The sequence below is a fragment of the Toxorhynchites rutilus genome, chromosome 1 (genome assembly GCF_029784135.1).
Source record: "Toxorhynchites rutilus septentrionalis strain SRP chromosome 1, ASM2978413v1, whole genome shotgun sequence".
Classification (NCBI taxonomy): Eukaryota; Metazoa; Arthropoda; class Insecta; order Diptera; family Culicidae; genus Toxorhynchites; species Toxorhynchites rutilus.
The window spans coordinates 111,499,459-111,520,693 of record NC_073744.1 but is presented as its reverse complement, the minus strand read 5'-3'; the positions used below and the strand labels follow the sequence as shown (position 1 = coordinate 111,520,693).

The window sequence follows — 21,235 nt, the reverse complement described above, 5'->3', positions numbered from 1 at the left end:
ATATTACTAACATAGTTATAAGGCAAACATTGTCGAAATATTGAACTCCCGACCCCGTCAGGTTGACGCCATATGAGCCTTAATAAAAATATATATTTTGGATAAAAAAAAAAAAAAAAAAAAAAAATCGGGGGTATTTTTGTTCCGATTGAAATGTGTTTCCCTAACACAGACTTCAAAACCGAGGTTTCTGGGGAAATCGGCTCTGCAAATAAATGCAAACTGCGAGTACTTTTGTCCTCGCTTGCCTTTGTGCAGAGTGGAATATGTCTGTCCTAACATGATCTTCTAAACTTAGGAACCTGGGAAAATCGTGCAGACACTAGAAGCGAATGAACTTCCCAGTTTCAAGCAAATTCGAGATTCGGGAAGTATGTACACTTTTGGGATGTAAACTTCAGAGGGAAATGTAAAATAAAATAATCGTTTGATAATTTTTTTTGTCTTTATTGGAAAGATTTTCAGCCTTAGGCTGGTTCATCAAACGTTTGATAATTCTTCCGTACATATATTTTGTTCTAGTCATCATACCAAACGTAAAAGGTCCGTCATTAAATTTACTTGTAACGAAGAACAATCAATCACAATAAATGAATTGACTTTACATGGCATTTGTTCATTTTTTTCACTCACAGAGCAAATATATTGAACTCAATTGAATTTGGAAACTGTTTCATTCAATCAAGAATTTAATCAATACAAACGAATGATTGCTAAGCTAAGGTAGTTCCACGTCAACCTTGCGGTTATATCATAGATATAACCCACTCATTTTTTTTTATAAGATTTTTTCTTCACTTCACACTGACCAGGGCGGATTATTGTTCACTAGGAAGCTAATATTTCGTGAAAATTTGATTTTCGCGAAAGATTCCCCACACCTCGAAAAAAATATTCTAGGAATATTTTTCTCTGAGAAACAATTCAGTTGTTGTTTTTTAGTTGGGCGCCAAATGTTACGATTTACTCTGGTGCGGCTGCTCTCAGCCCCCGAGGATATAATCTGCTGGTTCCGGAAGGGAACGCAATCAAAGCCCCTCGGCCTTATCTATGACCGTACAGGGGTGGACGCGAAAGGCCTCTTTTGGGTCCTCGGGTCTCAGGGTCGTCGTGTGAGTTGTGTGGGAAAGCTTTCGGATTTGGGTTAGCGAAAAGAAGTAATTTTCAGGTTAATGAACAATATTTATTGACTCACGGATCCTTCTCCGGTTACTGGTTGATATCGGTCTTCTACTCGATTGGTGGCGGGTACTGGCGGGTGGTGTTCGGCTACGGCGTAGTCGGGAATGGCGTCGACGAGGTGGTGGTCGATGTGGGATAACGGCGATCGGCAGCTAACGTGATGTGAAGTGGCAACTTCCTGGTCGTCCTTGGTGGTTAACGAGGTGAGCGTGACGAAAAACCTCGTGACAACTGGCCTGCGTAGCTCCTTTACGGTGAGCCGTACCAGCACGGGGCTGATGAGGGCGAGACAGGCACACTCTTTTCGCTGGTCCTTGGCGTTTAGCTGAACACCTTGATGATCAGCGACCAGGGTTATTTTAACCGGTTTCACCGCTTAATATGTCGGAATCACAACGTGGTATTACAAACCGAAATGATAGACCTGAAATAAAACTTAGATCGGTTCGATCGGTCTGCACGCTTCCGCGGTCGAAACCCAAGAGCCCTCAATTCCTTTCCAATTCCTTTCTCGAACCTCCTCCTTTCCTTCTTCCCGAATTCTTCCGTTCCAACCATTCCACTTTCCTACCATTCCAACCTGTCATCAAGTCCTGCTCATCGTAGCCACCTAGCAAGATGCTAAACTATAGGTGTTTCGTTCTTGACACTTTCATGACAATACGTGAGACGAGTTGCGAGACGTAGCTTTCTGCATTGTTTACTTTTTGTTTGGTTGTGTCGTTATGGTTTCATATCAACTCGCTGAGGAAAACAACTGAAGAAAGAAATAAGCAAATATATATTCGTGAAAAATAGTGTACTAGAGCTGCAATGAGGTATTTATATTACATATTATTCAATAGTTTTGGGGGACAGTGAGGATTTGAAGAGCTTGTGAGTGTGATTAAAGTGCTATAAGTCTAAGAAATCTGTTGTCCAACTCCTCCACAGATAATCGTTCATCTCGCGGTTCTCTATCATGCCAAAATTATATTGTGAATATCTTATTTTCTTCAGATGCCGTATTATTGTGCAGTAAAAGGATGCGGAAACAAGGTCCGCATAACGAAAAACAACCCGGACATTGTTTACCACACTTTCCCCCGAGATGGAGATAGACTTCATAAATGGATACTTTTCTGTGGCCAATCGAAGGATTGGAAGCCTCAGAAAAATCAAGGTATATGCTCACGTCATTTCCATAGCAGCAGCTACGATGACCGACATCAAATGCGCCATGAACTTAATGGTACGAGAAAATATAGGATGTTGAATTCCAAAGGTAAACCTTTTTTCTGTAGATTGCCTCATATGTATCAGTCATTGCATGTCGAACCGATATAGTGGTTCTCCGATTTTCGTGGAAAGTGGTAGATTTGTTCTTTATTGTAAAATATTAGACCCGTATTTTCTTGTTTTTTGATTAGGGCTGTATGGTATACGTTGCAAATCGTGAATATTGTCACTGGATTAAGGACATCGTTAAACTTTTGACTAGTCTCTAATCGATCCTGCGTCGCAATAATAAGAAATTTCTCACTGTGCAATTTTTCGAAATGACTGGTATACTCATACTCATCATCAGTGCGGAAATACTCTCGGCATACAAAGCAGCAGCGCAAAGAGGGGTCCAAATTATGTTTCAGCGTATGTTCCACCGTAGTCACATAACGAATTTCCGATAGAGGTCGATTCGCCACTACCATCTCTTTAATTTCCTTCAAAACTTTGTCGTTTGGTAAAATTGCATCCTGCATACGCAGGAACTTGTTTTGCTTTTTGGAAGTCAACTCTGAAAAATCAACAAATATAATCATTCTTCAGCGGAATAAACATATCAAACCGACCGAACGATTCTATTTCATGCTTTTGCCCTGGTGATAAAACAAGAAAAAAATTAACACTCTTTTATATGCTCAATAAAACCACATACGATTAAAACGCTGCTGCATAAATTTATTACTAGTGTGCTCCATCTTCATTATTTGAGGCAACTAACTTTCAGTACTACTCGACCGATTCAGATGATCAACATATCAGATTAAAGCCAATTAGCTTTTCCTTCGAAAAAAAGTGCGTTTGCAAATAGTTTGGATTTTGTTATCGTAATTGTTGATTATATTTGATATTTTTTTCATAGCTTCGGACTAGAGGGCGCTATATTTTTTTATATTTTTTCTTGAAAGCTTTTTTACATAATATATCCTAAAATCGAAGATGTGATTTTTTTCGGGCCTGATTCTCGAATACACTACGAATACACTTCACGGTGGAAACGGAATGAAACGTATTCGCGATGACAACGGTATGGTGTCGACATCTGGATACGAGATTAGTTTCCCACTAAACTTATCATTATAATATCAAATTATCTTCAGATGAAATTTTTGTATGAGATTATTATACCACATGAAGAAAACAAAGTTTTCCACTCACATTAAACACCAGTTTGATACGAAGAAGTTAATTTTCATTAATGATTTTTTATTTGAATAGTGCTCATTCTGCCTGAAAATTCATCACTATCTTCAACACTTCACTAACTCGTAAAACGTAGTTCAATGGCGTGCCGTTTATTTCGTTTCCACCGTGAAGTGTATTCGAGAATCAGGTCCTTCGTTTTTGAGTTAAAATTTTTCAAAGTTAACCGAAGGTTAAAAAAAATCGAATTTTTCCCCCTTTTCTCCACTGCAAAAAATCATAACTTTTGAGCTACTGGACCGATTCAGATGATCGACATATCTAATTAAAGCCAATGACCTAGGTCATCTGAATCGGTCCTGTAGTTCAAAAGTTATGATATTTTGAAAAAAGTTTTTTTTTATATCTGTATTATAGTGATTTTCAACTCATTTGGCTGGTTCGTCACTTTTACTCCCATTTTTGGAAGAATGTCGGGAGTGAGAATTGAACCCGTGACCTTCAGCGTGAGAGGCATGGATGTTACCACTACGCCAGATCGCCTCCACATTTGAAAAAAGTCATTTTTGGAAATAAGACGAAAACGTTATTTTTTCGGACCACCCTAAAATGGAAATGAGCACCCTAATGAAAAAATAAAAAATACTGATCAAATATTCTGCGATAACAATACAGCCACTTTTCGCGAGAATCTGATAACCACTATATCGGTTTGACATGGAATAGTGGTTCTCAGATTTTCGTGAAAAGTGGTAGATTTGTTCTTTATCGCAAACTATTAGACCCACATTTTTTATTTTTTCATTACGGCATTTCCATTTTAGGGTCCTTTTTTCATGTATTTTTCTTTGTGTCTTTTTTCATTTTCGAGTTATGATTTTGCGACACTGAGTGGTGCCTCGACATGTCGCATTAAATGTAAATTACTGCATATTGAGCTTATAATTACACTATTTTAGCTATTCCTACAATGCAATCTTCGAATTCGTTCGCAACCCTGGATGATGTGTCTATTGAAGAACAAGATGTAATCGCGTTTGACACTTGTGAGTATATCACGCGTAAATGAAAGCATTATTTATTATAGAAAAGTACTCATGCTCAACATTTTTTATACTAGGTCTACAACAATCTAGATTTGAAGAAAATGGTTTGAAGAGTACCAATATGCTTTATTTGGAACTCAACGAAGCTTTGAGTACAATCGACGAACTCAAAAAGAACATAAAGATACTAGACGAGTATAAGCAGCAAGCAGTAGCACACATCACGGAATTGCAGAATACATTACAAGAAGAACGCCAGCTCGCTCAAAGAAATGAAGAGCAAATTGAAACATTGAAAAATGCGAATATGATTTTGTCGTCAACAATGGAAAAACAACGCAAATCATTCAGCAAGCATTTGATGGAACTTGAAAAGAAAAAGAAAATTTGTGAAACAGAACATATCGATAAACCTGACATTATTGAACGGTTATATGAAATGTTGAACGGTGTATTGTCGAAGAATCAGTTGGATGTTATACTTGGACGAAAGCAAAGACCACGTTGGACTTCCAATGAAATCTCAACAGCATTCGCCATTCGCTATATGAGCAAGCGGTGTTATACGTTTATTCGTAAAGATTTGCATATTCCGCTTCCGGGACTAACCACACTCAATACCTACGCTAACCAATTGGATCTTCGTAGTGGCATACTTTCCGATATTCTACGTTACATGTATGTTGTCGGCTCGGACATGCAGGAAAGACAATTGGCATGTATTATTACATATGACGAGATGAGCGTGCGTCAACTCATAGAATATGATCAAAGGGCTGATGAGGTTATTGGGCCATATAAATACGTCCAAGTATTGATGGTACGTGGTTTATTCGCTAGCTGGAAGCAAATTTTGTTTGTTGCGTTCGATCAACCGATGACGACTCAAATCCTTCAGAAAGTAATATGTGAGCTCCACGCTATTCGTTATAATGTGGTGGGGATAAATTCAGATAACGGACCCGGAAACACTATATTGCGAAAAAATCTTGGAGTATCTATCGATAAAACGTATTTTGAACACCCAGTCACAAAAGAAAACATCTATGTCTTCGGAGATAGTCCACATAATTTAAAATTATTAAGGAATTGGTTTGTTGGCGAAGGAATTATCTGGAAAGACAAAATAATTAATTCACGATTAGTAAGGATTCTCATTCAAGAGAGATGTATTTGTGAGCTAACACATATTTTCTCATTGAATACTGGACACATCGATCTGACTGCTGTCGAAAAACAGAACGTAGCAAAGGCCGCGCAACTTCTATCGCACACTACAGCAACAGTTTTGAAACAGCGTTTCATGCAAACGAGTGAGGAAGAAGAAGCTGCTCTCGTTGCAGATTTCATTGAAATTTGTAACAGCTGGTTCGATATTTTCAATTCGCGCAGTCCTTTCGCTGCAATAGAATTGAAAAGATCATACTCCGCAACTGATAACCAAATCGAAGCTTTGGACCGAATGCTACAAATGCTACAAAATTGTCAGCCGATTAAAAAAAGTGGTACAGTTTGTACGTCATTAACAACGTTTCAACAATCAATAATTATTTCAATAAAATCATTAAAATGTTTGTTCACGGATATGCAGCGAAAATATGATATTAAATTCATATCAACATTTAAGGTAAACTGAACTCTATATAAACTCTATATAAATCCGAGAATTATATGAAGCCTTTTTCTGAACTGTATTTATTTTCAGTTGAATCAAGATTTGCTCGAGAATTTATTCTCTCAGATACGTTCCAGAGGAGGACTCAACGACAGACCAGCACCGCTAGACGTTTTACAGCGGCTGCGCCTCATCATTCTAGGGAAAACCCCCGGAATAACTCAAAAAAACGTCAATACTTATGACAAAAAACATGGTTCACACACAGAAGTAGAAGATGAATACATTACCACGATGTTGTTCCAGAGGGCACAAGTAGATATATCAGAAAATTCGGATCTACCTGTCTCGGAGGATATTTCAAATCAGCCATCTGATGAATGTAATGAATCAGTGATTAATTCTAATAACTCTTTTAAACAAATATGTTATATCCTACAGTTTCCATTATAACATTCGATAACACGTCGAGGGAGCAAGAGAACAGCGATATGTCTCCACCAGTTTCGTTTATGGAAATAGACCAAGAAAAAGATGGTTTCGTATATCTCCTAGGTTGGGTCGCACACAAATTAAAAAAAACACACCAAGATCTTGGAGACAAAACTGCCAATCTATCGAGCCGTCATGTACCATCTTATTTGGCTAATTTATCATACGGTGGATTGACAGCCCCCTCTAGCATATTCCAGGTAGTAGGTATAGAAATGGAAAAAATATTTGTTTCTAGCCTGGGTAGTAATGGTTTCAGATTTAAAGAAAATGTACTGTCAACAATTGTTGAACGGATTATCGAAGCTTATCCGAATTTCGATATCACTGTGGTTAGAACATATATTAAAATTAGAATAATTGCCAGAATACGTTATTGTAATCTTCAATTACAAGGATTAACAGAACCTGGTCGCAAACGAAGAAATGAGATCGAAACGAGGAAAGCATCAAAGAAATATAGAAGAATGAATGCACTGTAAAGAGATCCCTATATATTTACTAGACATAAAACACATTACTAAACCTAGGGAAAAAAAAAACATTATTTTGTATAACAGGGTGTTGAATCAAAATCCGAAAAAAAAATCCCTGATATTCCTTGATTTTCCAGTAATTTTTCAGAAAAATTCCTGATGTAGACTAGTAACCAAATTCTCTACTAATATTCTAGCTGTAGTTCCTGAAACATTCAGTTAGCCTAAACAATGAAATTTAAGAACGTCTATCGATATCTGCCAATAAATGTATTGTTTATTGTTTTTAACTGAGTTAAATGACGACTGAGAAGATTCGTATAGGATTTAAAAAATGGATAATACAGTTCAAAGTTATCTTGAAGAAGTCTTAAACACTAGTACAGATTGAGTCATTTTCATTTTTAATCGGATCAATTTCATAAAACTGTTACGATTTTAACGAAATGCTTTATCTTGCAATCTTTCGACTCCCTTCCGTGCGTTTTTGAAAATTTCCTTCGCTATACCTCTAGAGATTTCGCTTCTGCTTTTCGTAGCCGTTTCAATAACGTTGATTTTTATGACGATAAAGGAAATGAGAATTTCTAACTAGTTGAATTGACTAGCTCAACTTTTTATTAATGCTGTCCTTCCAAAGTGAAGTATAGCATCATAAACATGTCGCATAGCACAACTCTTTCCTCCCACATGTTTTCATAAAAAACATTCGCTATTAATGGAAAAGCCCTCGCAACGATAGGGTTTCCACACGAGAGACAGAAGACCATTTTTTGGAAAAAATTTCCGTAAACCTATCCTTTCCAAAAATGCTCCAGTCGTTCATTTATCAGATCATAGTGAGCAAACTTGTTTTTGTTGCTAGCAATCATAAATCTGCTGGAGCTTCTCTGATACGTTCAAAATCCGTCAAATATCAATAGTCAAAAACTTCTCGAGTCGTTTTCCCTCCAATTTTATATCGGAATCAATGACGGAAAGATAAAAAATACATTAACGCTTCATAAGCGTTGAAACCAGTGCTTCACATCCCAGACGAAATTTTAAGCTTTATCTGTCGTAGCTGGTGAGTTTTTAATCCAATCAATCCCTTGATGAACTGTGTAAAATGTTCAATCCAAAATTACCCAAATTCAAGAGTTTTTCTTCGCCATTTTGAAAGACCTGTTGCAGTTCGCGTAATATGACTAATTCACGTTGATACTGACACAAGAAGAAGTTTGTTCAAATATATAATTCCCATGCCTTCTTTAAAAGTTGCAAGTTGATATCTGATGCTTGAGAATGTCCCAAGAACATTGACGTCACATAATGATTTACCACCTTCTTCTCTTCTTCATCCCATAACCTGACGTTCAAATCTATTTGCAGCCTCTTTGTAGTCTTGTTCAAAGACTGGGTGAAACCAACGATAAAGTATAACTTGCAAAGTTCCATCGAGCTCAGATTTAGAATTCGGAGCAAAGCCAAACATCATCATAAAGCTCATTTTTATCACGCCCTAGTTAAACCTTCTCAGTTTTCTGGCTATCATGAAACATTTTTCTCAATAGAACCATGTGCGAAGTGATTTGTGACACATAATTGTTTCCTGACACTACAGGATCTCAAGCATGGATGATTTTCGAGCATGAATTTATCTATAGTATTCGAAGAAAAAAAAGGAAGAGAATTGTTTGAAGCTGATACTGCTGTCAAATGACAGTAAAAACAGCGCGAATGTAAAAGCCATTTACTTTTGCGCTGTTTACACATCGGAAGGACTAAGTTCACTTACAGGCAAATGCAAACAACATATACTGAAAAACCTAAAGAGAGCCAAACTAGTCAAATACAACTTTTTTGGTATCATTATATTTCTAATTATAGCTATAATCAAAATTCAAATTCGCGGAATTTGATTTTTTCCAGATTGGTGACGAAATTTCCTGACATTGTTTGAATTCCCTAATTTTCAAGGTTTTTCAAGGTCGTCGACGCCCTCTATAAGTTCATTGATTCGGAAAATCTGAAGTAAATCAAAACCTTTGCCTTTGTACGATTATATGTACCTAATGACTAATTTCTACTCTAGATTTTTTATCATGTCCTAATACACGTTGAAGTAAATGAAATTAAATAATCCAGTATATCCCGCTTACTGTCTTCTGAAGTGAAGACAGTGACTGTGAAGATTGCTTTTGATTACACTTTTCAGTAGTTCTGCTTTTTTATTCAACATTGTTTAAGAAGCCATACCAGCTGCTACTGATTATTTTCCTGTAATATATGGAAAATTAGCAACACAAAAGTAAAATTAATTCAAAAAGTAAACACGAACCTGTTGCAATCATCGTCAACCTCCTTGTGCTCTAGCATTTGAGCAAAACCAATTACTTTCAACAACTCTTTCCGGATCTTCTGGCGTGATCGATAGTCGTGATTCCAACAGTTTATTTCACCTGTAATATATTAGCAACACAAAAGTCCACTAATTTGAAAAATAAACACGAACCTGTTGCAATCATTGTCAACCTCCTTTTGCTCTAGCAAAACCAATTACTTGTAACAGCCCTTCCGGATCTTCTGGATCTGGTAATCTCGCAATCAGCGCTATTTCTTGTCACCGTCGCCGTAAGTACTTTTTTCCCCGCCGATAGGATCCAAACAGAAGTACATCTTGCTTGGAAAAAAAGCATTGAATGCGCGGCTAGAAGCTAAAACATACTCAAAACATCCTTCTGCACTGTTTTTAATTCGACCGCTGATTGTAGATATCTGAAAAAGTAGAAGCAATTATGAGAAATTGTTATACGAAAAAATCCAGAAAATTACCTACCTACAGTAAAGCGCGAGCAGCTATTTTGCCGACGAATGCATTTGTCACCAAAAGATATGATATGTTTTGTAAACAAATTTGTTTTTTCACGAGCAATGGCCGAACAGCAATTTTGACATTGCGGTCCACCTATAGTATAGCACCTTGGCCACCTAGTGGTTATTTCCACCCAACCACCCATCATGGCGGGGATTCAAAATTTAATAGGGTTTTCCCGTTGGTTTGGGATCCCCACATTTTGCTGTCGTCGAACATTGTTTTTTCTCCTTCGACCACCCCTCCCGTAAACCAAATAGTGAGAATCAAATTTTCCTTTTTTATGTGAGGTTCTAATTGTAACAATATATGGTTACAACACCCATACCTCGCTTTACGGCTTAGATACGTTCCAAAATCGTCCGCAAAGCGAAAAGCCGTGTAAGGAATCAACTATTCTGATACAAGTTCATACAAATTCAGTCGGATCGGTTCCAATTTTATTTGTAACATGGATTCTAAATACACTTTACTTTTTTTATTCCAATATTTTTGCCGATTTTTCCCTGTAATCCATTTTGTGCCAAAATGATGCATTGTTATACAAATTGAAGGTTGAATAACTTGTGGTTGGCCCATAGCAATAATGTTTCCGTGGTCGAGTGGTCAGCGTCCCACGTTATCACACCAAGGGTTCGGGTTCGATTCCCGTTCTGGCCAGAGGATTTTTCGTCGTCTGACTAGTATTGTGGTCACGCGAATTCTAGAGCTTGCCACTCCAGAATACATTTAAGGCGTGTTATCTGTCATAGGTCAACAAACATCAAATGGCATCACGGAAAAAACGTCGTAGAAAATTACCCAATTGGGAATTTTCTCTTAAAAATTTGGGCAGAAGTAGTTTAGAGTGTATTATTTACACTGTATGTTTATCACTTGCAATTTTTCGAAAATTGGAAAGAGACGTCATCCGAAAAGCAACGTCGCGAACTGATTTTGCGCAAACACCTGGAAAATACTCAACTCTCTCATCGGGACATCGGAAAACAACTCGAAATCGTACAGTCAAAGGTGAATAAACGTTACTACGAAACTCTGAGCATCGAACGGAGAAATGCGGTCAGAACGGTTGTTCCACCAGGATCACAAGCGTGTCGTTATAGCGTTCAAGCGGAATCCCAATGTCATGGATGTGGCCTAAAATTTGAATCTGTCCATGTTTTCGTTCAGAGATCCAAGGACCGCTAGACAATACATACGTACAAAGTTCAGAAGGCTCCAAATAGTGACGAACGGCAAAATATGGTGAGAAAGTCAAGTGCCCGGAAACTGTACACCCAGATATTAACGAAGCCTCGTTGTCTCATCATCACTTCCGGCATCTTCCAGGGCTACTGGAATTTGGAGCACACCTTTAATTCTGCTGTCGTTATAAAACTGCGTATTCCATGATCTTGAATTGATTATTTATGAAAAATGTAAATCCAAAATGATCGCCATCACAAAATGGGACATTTTTTTCAATTCATCGATATGAGTATCAAACGAAAGGGCTTGACTAGTAGAACATACTTAATTGTGAAAAACCACATTTTAAATGTACTGTTGAAAAATCAATATTTTTATGTCGTCTATAGTAAGTTCTTCTAACATATCGTCCAGGTCTTCACTTGCGTATAATTCCTATAACCTTAATCGGAACTCGATGAGATAATACTCAAAACTTTTCTTCTAACGCTTCGTCATCACTACTTTTCTCGCTTTCAGATTTACTATTACGCCGTCTAGTGAACATTTTAAGGACGAAAAAACATTTTTTTTGGAATGAACAGGAGCTTATCCGTAATACGCAATTATTATTCTCATTCTCATAAAAACGAAAATTACAACTTGCTTCTTCTTTTAGCTTTTTAACTACCAAGCGCAAAGAACAAAGAAAATGGAAACCTAAACACAGAACACGTAGGAAAAAATGCAAGATTTCGAATGCTTATAACTCGAACATTTCTTACTGGATCGGAAAGATGATTGCATCAATTAATAGAGAATATTTCTACGCATTTATCGCAATTAATAAAATGTTATTTTTCATCAGATAAACAATTGAATAACTGTAAAAAAAAAGTTAAGCGTTATCTAAACGCCCTAACTGCCTCGTTTTGATTGACCCGAATTACTGTGTCCCCAACACAGCCATCAAAACCAAGCTGCCTTAGGGAAATCGACATTGCAAATACATGGAAGTAGGGGGACTTTTGTTCAAACCGTAATGTGTTCCCTAAAAGAGATTTCAAAACTAATTCGCCTGGAGGAAATCGGCATTGCAAATACATGCAAGTTGGGGGTATTTTTGTTCCGACTGAAATGTGTTTCCCTAACACAGACTTCAAATCTATGGAGTGTGGGGGAATTGGCATTGCAAATACATGTAAGTCGGGGCATTTTTGTTCTGATTGAATTGTGTTTCCCTAACAAAGACTTCAAATCCATGAAGCGTGGAGAAATTGGCATTGCAAATTCATGCAAGTCGGGCTTATTTTGGTTCCGACTGAAATGTGTTTCCCGAACACAGACTTCTGAACCAAGGGGTCTGAAGAAATTGGCATTGCAAATTCATGCAGGTCGGTGGTATTTTTGTTCCTACTGAAATTTGTTTTCCTAATACAGATTTCAAAACCAAGGTGTGTGGAGAAATCGGCTTTGAAAATAAATGCAAACTGCGAGTACTTTTATATTCGCTTGCCTTTGTGCATATGTTTCCCTAACACGGTCTTCCAAACTTAGGAACTTGGATAAACGTGCAGACATTAGAGGCGAATGAACTTTCAAGTTTAAAGCATATGTAGTATAAAAAGTAGAAGTTGTTGATTCATGCAAGCCGGGGGTACTTTTGCACCCGCATGTTTTGTTTTGCACTCCGAAAAGCGTTTTCCTAACACGGACTACAAAAGCGGGTACGAACACACCTTTTTCGCTCGGTTATTCAAGATTACATTGAAGGATATGCTTCCATATGTTCTGCTCACTGACTACGCATACTATTTGATTGTTAGGAAAAATGTTGATAACCATTTGCTGCGATAACGCCTATTGATTAAATAATATGTGTTCGATGTACATGTCAAAATCGAAAATGAGCGCCTGAAGTTCATCAAATCAAGCAAATTAGCGTTTCGAGAATTACGTACACTTGAGAGATGCAAACTTCAGAGAGTAAAATAAAATAATCGTTTGATAATTCTTCCGTTCACCTATTTTGTCCAAGGCATCATACCAAACGGAAAAAGACTGTCATTAAATTTACTTGTAACGAAGAAAATAATCTATCACAATGCACGAATTCACCTTACATGGCATTTGTTCAATCTTTTTACTAATAAAGCAAATATATTGAATTCAATTGAATTCGGGAATTGTTTCATTCTATCAAAAATTTAATCAATACAAACAATTGCTAAGCTAACAATACATATGATTGCGTTGTCCTTCCCCCCCAGCGCAAACATCGAGTAAAATAAAAAGAAACGCACCTACTTTATTCGATAAATTGTATAGTTGTTTTACTATCTTCACTATTTATGAAATATTAAAAAACTAATGGCATAAAATATAACCTATCTAGCAATAGCAATGTTGCGTAATATGCATTTGAACTCCCTTAATTTTTTGTTACATTTTTCGTAGAGTAACTCCCCTATATTGAAATCAATTGACGTAGTCCTACGTCAATAAAAAAATACATATTTAAATATAGTCGATTCATATTACTTTACATTTTGATGTTCATATTGGTTTGAATTGAAATAACAATTTGTTTATTCTTGAAAGCCTACCTTCCTCCAAATATTATTCAATATTTATCGATAAATGTTATTTGGTGTGATAAAATTTATAATATGTTTAGCTTTTTTGTATCCATTCAACGTAAAGCATTGATGGTATATTTCAAAATAATGTTCTATTAATATATTGGATCTGATTCTGTTTCTGTCATAATTTATTGTTTGGAAAGTCTCTCTGAATCAATCATAGCATAGTCATTGAACTAAATAAATTTAACTGACTGTCACTTTTTCATCATCCACATTAACCATGGATATGGGGCTCATTTTCGGATTTCGATTTTACCTCAGCCTTGTTCATATCCTCGTACTGACTTCTTAATAAGGTTCCCGACGAAAAATAGTTGATTAAAGGCCTCTTATTTTCTGCAATTAGTCACTTCTATCGATTTATTTAAGGAATTACACCATCATCTATTGTTTGCGAAAAATTGATGACTATACATGACATTGACGGTTTACATTCTATTGAATTTCAATTCGAAATCTGAATAACAAAGATATCATTCACTATTTCGAAAGTTAACTATCTCTCAGTACTATTTCATAGTGGCAAAGACACAGTCATTCTCTAGTTTAAAAGTCTCAACAAAGAACAAAGAAACAGAACTACTCCTTGGGTAAATCCAACAAAAAACAGCGAATGACATTGCATAACACGTGAAGTAATCAGCACGAGAAAGAGACTTTGCAGTTCAATCATGCTGAACCTTTTTTGGTATTCGGATAAGTAATGCGAAAAGAATTTGCTCTTTTTTCGCGTGCAACGCCCAACTGGTCCAATGTTCGTTATGGTTTCCATGTCGGCAAGAATTGCCCTGGGTGAAAGGTTCTTTTATTCTGAAACAGTAAAAAGCCGCAGCACGACTGCTGCTGGTTGAGCTTGGCATGGAGATTTTCATAATTGCATTTCAACCTATAGGCGACAGTGGTTGCATGAAAGAGCACGACGTCAACTTTTTTTGAGAGATCGATACGGAAATACGCCCGCCACCTCGTCTATCAAGGACAGTAGCTTGGAAAGCATATAGCAAATATGCTCCTACGAATAAATTTGCAACAATCGCGTCGTTCGTGGTTGAACACTGCATGTTTCAGACGGGAAAATATGGGCCAATTGAGACCGGTTTGTTTGCTAGAGGTGTGAGTTGTGTACTTAAACTATATTGTGTGGTCGATGGTTCGAGGGTGAATGTATCATGAACAGCAATGTTCTTGTGATACCAGAACTTATTTATATTAATACAAAAACTCTATTATATGTTCTGTAGCTTTTGTTTATTTTTCTCTTTTTTTTTATATATCTACATTTCAGATGATATTGTTTGTTTTGTTTGAAATCACTCCGTATTGTTGGTCAAGCTATTAAGTATAGTCAATTTTATCTTTTTTTTCCTCTGAATAAGTTCTCACTGTAAAACTCATTATTCGAAATAAATAGAAGTAGTAAAACATGGATAACTCTAGTGGAGACGATCTGGGTTTTTTTTTTTTTTTGGCAGACTTATCTCACTTCTTAACTAGGCGAACCTAGCCAGAATTTTCACCTGCCCCCGGGCTTCTGAATGCCAAAGGGGGACTAGGCTCTGCGGAATGCACGTATCTGCATGCTCGTGCTGTTTCAGTCCTGACCGAGAAATTGTCGGACAATCGCGCAGGTGCTAAGGATGACCGACTTTTGGATGCCGGCCAATTCCTTCTCCATATTCAACACCTTTAGCGCTTCCAGAAGTGTCTTCGGGACAATTCCAGTTCCAGAGAGAACGACTGGAACAATTCTTGGGACCTCCCTTAGCCCCCACAGTTCCTTGAGCTCCACGGCCAATGGTCGGTACTTGCAGATTTTGCGACCGTGGGTCTCCTCCAGATTCTGGTTCAGTGGAATAGCGACATCGATGATGGTGACTTTGCGGTCGCTCTTGTCGTAAACCATTATATCTGGGCGGTTGTGGTGGATCGAGAGGTCGGTCAGAACAGTGCGATCCCAGTACAGCTTGAAACGGTCATTTTCCAGGACAGGTGCAGGCAGGTACCGGTAGCTTGGTACGTTGTCTTCCAGTAGAGCACATTGGAGCGCCAGTTGTCGATGAACAATACGGGCCACGTTGTTGTGGCGCTCGGTGTAGGCTGCGTTGGCCAAAACGGGACAGCCTCCCATAATGTGTTCTATGTTTTCACCTGGTTGATGGCACATCCGGCAAATGTCATCAACGTCTTGATGCCAGACGTACCGCCTGCAGTTTCTCGTCGGCATTATCCTGTCCTGGATGGCTATCATGTCGGCTTCTACTACTGAAGAGAGTTCACCACGCGTTAGCCACAGATTAGATGCGGCCTTGTCGACGTGTGGCCGATCCAGTTGATGGGGGTGGGCACCATGCACTGCCTTCTGCTTCCAAGCTGCAATCTTCTCCTCCACTGTCTGCAGATTGCAGTTGAGTTGGTACTCCGCTTGCGCCAAGTGCAGAGCGCTGTATCCTCTGTCGGCGGCGCAGACAGCCCGGTATAGCGCGTTTTGGTTGGCGCGTTCTGCGAAGTACTCGCGCAGTTGTCGTACCTGGGCAACACACAGTGCAGAAATGTCGACGATTCCAAGTCCCCCTTCTTTGCGTGGTAGTGAAACTCTCTCCAGTGCCGATTGAGGATGGTGCATTCCGGCCTCTTTGAATGCTTTCCTCATCCTCCTCTCAAGGTCCTCTAGGTCAGTTTTGCTCCATTTGACTACACCAAAACTGAAGGTCAGCAGGGGAACCGCGAATGTGTTGATCGCGCGTACCTTGTTCCCCGCGTTGAGGAAAGTCCTCAGGACACAGTTCACTCGACTCAAGAACTTGTCTCGCAGCTCCGTCTTGATGTCGGAGTGGCGAATCCCGGTGAGCTGTCGGAATCCAAGATATTTATAGGATTCGCCACGAACCATGTCTCTTATAAACTCGCCGTCATAGACCTCGTAGCCTCCGGATTCGGTAAGTTGTCCTTTCAGCAGGTGGACACAGCGACACTTGTCGAGGCCGAACTCCATACAGATGTCCCTGCTTATGTCTTCGACAACCCGGATAGCTACACCTAGACGCTGACGTGAATCAGCGTAGACCTTGAGATCGTCCATGTAAAAGGTATGGGTCACTTCTTCGTGGGCGCCGTCGCCATACCTTATTTTATAGCCATGACCGTTTCTATTGAGCGTCCTACTGAGGGGGTTCAGTGCCAGACAAAACCAAAGCGGGCTGAAAGAGTCGCCTTGGAATATCCCCCTCTTTATCTGCAGCGTTCTAGACTGCAACACATTTTCCCCATCACTAAGGTGCAGAGACGTGCTCCACTGCCTCATCGCATGCTGCAGGAACCTAACGACGACGGGATCAATTTTGTAGAGCTCCAATACCCGGACGAGAAACGAGTGAGGTATGGAGTCATAAGCCTTCCTGTAATCGATATAGGCCATGCTTAGGTTCCGCTGATTATAAACCGACTGGCCGACTATGGTTGCGTCGATGATGGCCTGGTCTTTGCAGCCATGCGTATTTTTTCTGCATCCTTTCTGCTCTTCTGCGATGATATGGTGTTGTTCGCAGTGGGCAGAAACTTTGGCGGTTATGATGCTGCTTAATATCTTGTACAGACTCGATAGGCACGTTATCGGCCTGTACTTTGATGGGTTCAATGTGTTGCTGTCTTTCGGGAGGAGGAATGTGACGCCACGGGTGGCGAATTCAGGGAGGTTGTGTGGGTCACGTAGCACCTTGTTGAAGCACTCAGCTATCTTTTGATGTGCGACGGTCAGCTTCTTGTGCCAGAAGTTCTGAACACCATCGGGGCCCGGTGCTGCCCAGTTCCTCAGGTACCGCGAGGCTTCGCGGACATCGTTCTCTTCGACGATGATAGCTGGCATCTCTCCAATTTCACCACAACTCTCCTCCTCCCGTCTTAACCACATTTGCCCGTCGCGATGTTGTACTGGGGTCTCCCAAATACCAGCCCAGAAGTTCGTCACATCGCTAATATCTGGCAAACCTTCGCGGTAGTCGGGCTTCTCGTCGCTAATGTGGTCGTAGAACGCTTTTTCGTTATCTCTGAACATCCGATTTTGTTCCTGGCGCTTTGCAGAGTCAGAGTAACGTTTCAGCCGTTTAGTTAGGACGCTCAATTGCTGTACCAGTGTGTCGAGTTTTTCCGTCAGCTGGTGAGCTCCCAGCTGGCGAAGTTCAGTAGGCCGCACGATCACAGCAACTTGGCGACATAATTTCGCCGATCTGCTGCCTCTTTTGTACGCCATCAGTCTTCCAATTGCGGCGCGCTTGTTTAGGATCCGTTGCTCCAATCTCCTTCGCCATGGAGGCTCACGCCTTTCACGGAGATGTTGGAGCAGTCCGCCTCTTGGCCTAATACGGTATCCTAAACTTTTGGCGGTCGCCACAGCAGCACAGTAAACTTTCAGTTGCAGCTCCTCCATGTTCTCAGCATCAACCAAGTGCAGCGGAAGAACGTGCTCGTTCATGAGCTTTACTGCACTTGTCAGCCTGCGGGAATGCTGCAACTTCGGGATCCTGGGGCGCGACAATGGGTCTGTGTCGCGGAACTGTGAGATCGCCTCGTCGTAGTGGAAGACCAGATCGCGTAGTAGTTGTTGATCTGGCTGTGGGTCTTCCGGCTCAGGGGGTTGTAGTACTGTGGCCTCCACTGGTGCTGATTCGCGTGCCCCACTCGCGAATGAATTGCTCAGCCGTACTGAACTTCGTCTCGACACATCGCTTGCTCTGTTGTTCCTGGAGCTTATTTCTCTCTGCACCTGCTGCTTGATCTCGTCGATTTGCGTTTGGGAGAGCATGTTGTTGCGTACTATCGCTCTACGCCTCGCGTTCATCGCGTTCTGATCAAGCCTCCCGACGAACTCTGGATACGCTTCCTCGAACATTGTTAGTATTCGAGGGCGACCGCTCATGTCCGTCTCCAAAGCAGTGCAGATGTAATAGGCGCGGATCACGAATTCATTCATTTCGTGTGTCCACATGATCCGGCGCCTAGTGGTACCCACAAGTGTGGACGACTGTCGTCTGGCAGTCGCAACACGTCTCGTAGGCGCAGCGTTTCTTGGGTGATGTCGATGGCTGCTGTTTCCGTGTGGCGGTAGCTCTTCGGGTTGAACCCGGCTGGTGGCCCGCTCTTGCACATCGCCCTCCAGCCGCTGGCCGCTCGCTCTTACGCCCGTTCCAGGACCAGCTCCAGTTCGGGGACCCTCCTCGGGTGATCGCATTCTAATTATTCTTCGTGATCGTAGCTCCATTTTATTGGGTGTATCTCCTTTGCCCGGGAGACAGCGGGTTGGCAAGGCCTCCATGACCCGGGAGGCCTTCCCCGGGAGAGATATAGCGCTCTGACTCGCTCGCACCCCCTCACTTAGCCACTTTCGACACCCGTTCTCGGAGCCAAGACCAGGTGTGTGTTTCCAGTTCACGCCCGATCTAAAAATGTCGTCATATGATCTTCGTGGAGGCGTGAGATAGGAACATTTGAGACCAACAGGCAGGCTCCTACCCTATGTTGATCCCCATTTGAGAACTAACTTTTTTTTTTTGGCAGACTTATCTCACTTCTTAACTAGGCGAACCTAGCCAGAATTTTCACCTGCCCCCGGGCTTCTGAATGCCAAAGGGGGACTAGGCTCTGCGGAATGCACGTATCTGCATGCTCGTGCTGTTTCAGTCCTGACCGAGAAATTGTCGGACAATCGCGCAGGTGCTAAGGATGACCGACTTTTGGATGCCGGCCAATTCCTTCTCCATATTCAACACCTTTAGCGCTTCCAGAAGTGTCTTCGGGACAATTCCAGTTCCAGAGAGAACGACTGGAACAATTCTTGGGACCTCCCTTAGCCCCCACAGTTCCTTGAGCTCCACGGCCAATGGTCGGTACTTGCAGATTTTGCGACCGTGGGTCTCCTCCAGATTCTGGTTCAGTGGAATAGCGACATCGATGATGGTGACTTTGCGGTCGCTCTTGTCGTAAACCATTATATCTGGCCGGTTGTGGTGGATCGAGAGGTCGGTCAGAACAGTGCGATCCCAGTACAGCTTGAAACGGTCATTTTCCAGGACAGGTGCAGGCAGGTACCGGTAGTTTGGTACGTTGTCTTCCAGTAGAGCACATTGGAGCGCCAGTTGTCGATGAACAATACGGGCCACGTTGTTGTGGCGCTCGGTGTAGGCTGCGTTGGCCAAAACGGGACAGCCTCCCATAATGTGTTCTATGTTTTCACCTGGTTGATGGCACATCCGGCAAATGTCATCAACGTCTTGATGCCAGACGTACCGCCTGCAGTTTCTCGTCGGCATTATCCTGTCCTGGATGGCTATCATGTCGGCTTCTACTACTGAAGAGAGTTCACCACGCGTTAGCCACAGATTAGATGCGGCCTTGTCGACGTGTGGCCGATCCAGTTGATGGGGGTGGGCACCATGCACTGCCTTCTGCTTCCAAGCTGCAATCTTCTCCTCCACTGTCTGCAGATTGCAGTTGAGTTGGTACTCCGCTTGCGCCAAGTGCAGAGCGCTGTATCCTCTGTCGGCGGCGCAGACAGCCCGGTATAGCGCGTTTTGGTTGGCGCGTTCTGCGAAGTACTCGCGCAGTTGTCGTACCTGGGCAACACACAGTGCAGAAATGTCGACGATTCCAAGTCCCCCTTCTTTGCGTGGTAGTGAAACTCTCTCCAGTGCCGATTGAGGATGGTGCATTCCGGCCTCTTTGAATGCTTTCCTCATCCTCCTCTCAAGGTCCTCTAGGTCAGTTTTGCTCCATTTGACTACACCAAAACTGAAGGTCAGCAGGGGAACCGCGAATGTGTTGATCGCGCGTACCTTGTTCCCCGCGTTGAGGAAAGTCCTCAGGACACAGTTCACTCGACTCAAGAACTTGTCTCGCAGCTCCGTCTTGATGTCGGAGTGGCGAATCCCGGTGAGCTGTCGGAATCCAAGATATTTATAGGATTCGCCACGAACCATGTCTCTTATAAACTCGCCGTCATAGACCTCGTAGCCTCCGGATTCGGTAAGTTGTCCTTTCAGCAGGTGGACACAGCGACACTTGTCGAGGCCGAACTCCATACAGATGTCCCTGCTTATGTCTTCGACAACCCGGATAGCTACACCTAGACGCTGACGTGAATCAGCGTAGACCTTGAGATCGTCCATGTAAAAGGTATGGGTCACTTCTTCGTGGGCGCCGTCGCCATACCTTATTTTATAGCCATGACCGTTTCTATTGAGCGTCCTACTGAGGGGGTTCAGTGCCAGACAAAACCAAAGCGGGCTGAAAGAGTCGCCTTGGAATATCCCCCTCTTTATCTGCAGCGTTCTAGACTGCAACACATTTTCCCCATCACTAAGGTG

The 21,235-nt window shown here is 41.2% G+C and overlaps 1 protein-coding gene and 1 long non-coding RNA gene across 3 annotated transcripts in view; both read right to left on the bottom strand.

The window, feature by feature from the left end:
• Positions 1-1,116: 1,116 nt before the first annotated feature.
• The window catches only part of LOC129766948 (uncharacterized), a 53,277-nt gene continuing 33,158 nt past the window's right edge, over positions 1,117-21,235 (bottom strand). Inside the window, exons 1-2 of one of the 2 annotated variants that reach the window (XR_008741480.1) lie at positions 2,014-2,844; positions 1,117-1,939 (exon numbers count right to left, since the gene is read on the bottom strand). Coding sequence is in view for 1 of the 2 variants with exons in the window: in XM_055767547.1 (XP_055623522.1) it covers positions 1,919-1,939 (21 nt within the window). In the remaining variant the exon portion in view is untranslated. Of the gene's footprint in view, positions 1,940-2,013; positions 2,845-21,235 lie in introns of those variants that run through there. The other variant, XM_055767547.1, reaches the window with a different exon arrangement.
• LOC129766966 (uncharacterized) lies at positions 7,334-10,172 on the bottom strand. The gene is made up of 4 exons (XR_008741481.1): positions 10,033-10,172; positions 9,709-9,971; positions 9,535-9,655; positions 7,334-9,473 (listed from the first exon to the last, which is right to left on the bottom strand). It is a non-coding gene; the product is annotated as an uncharacterized LOC129766966 (long non-coding RNA).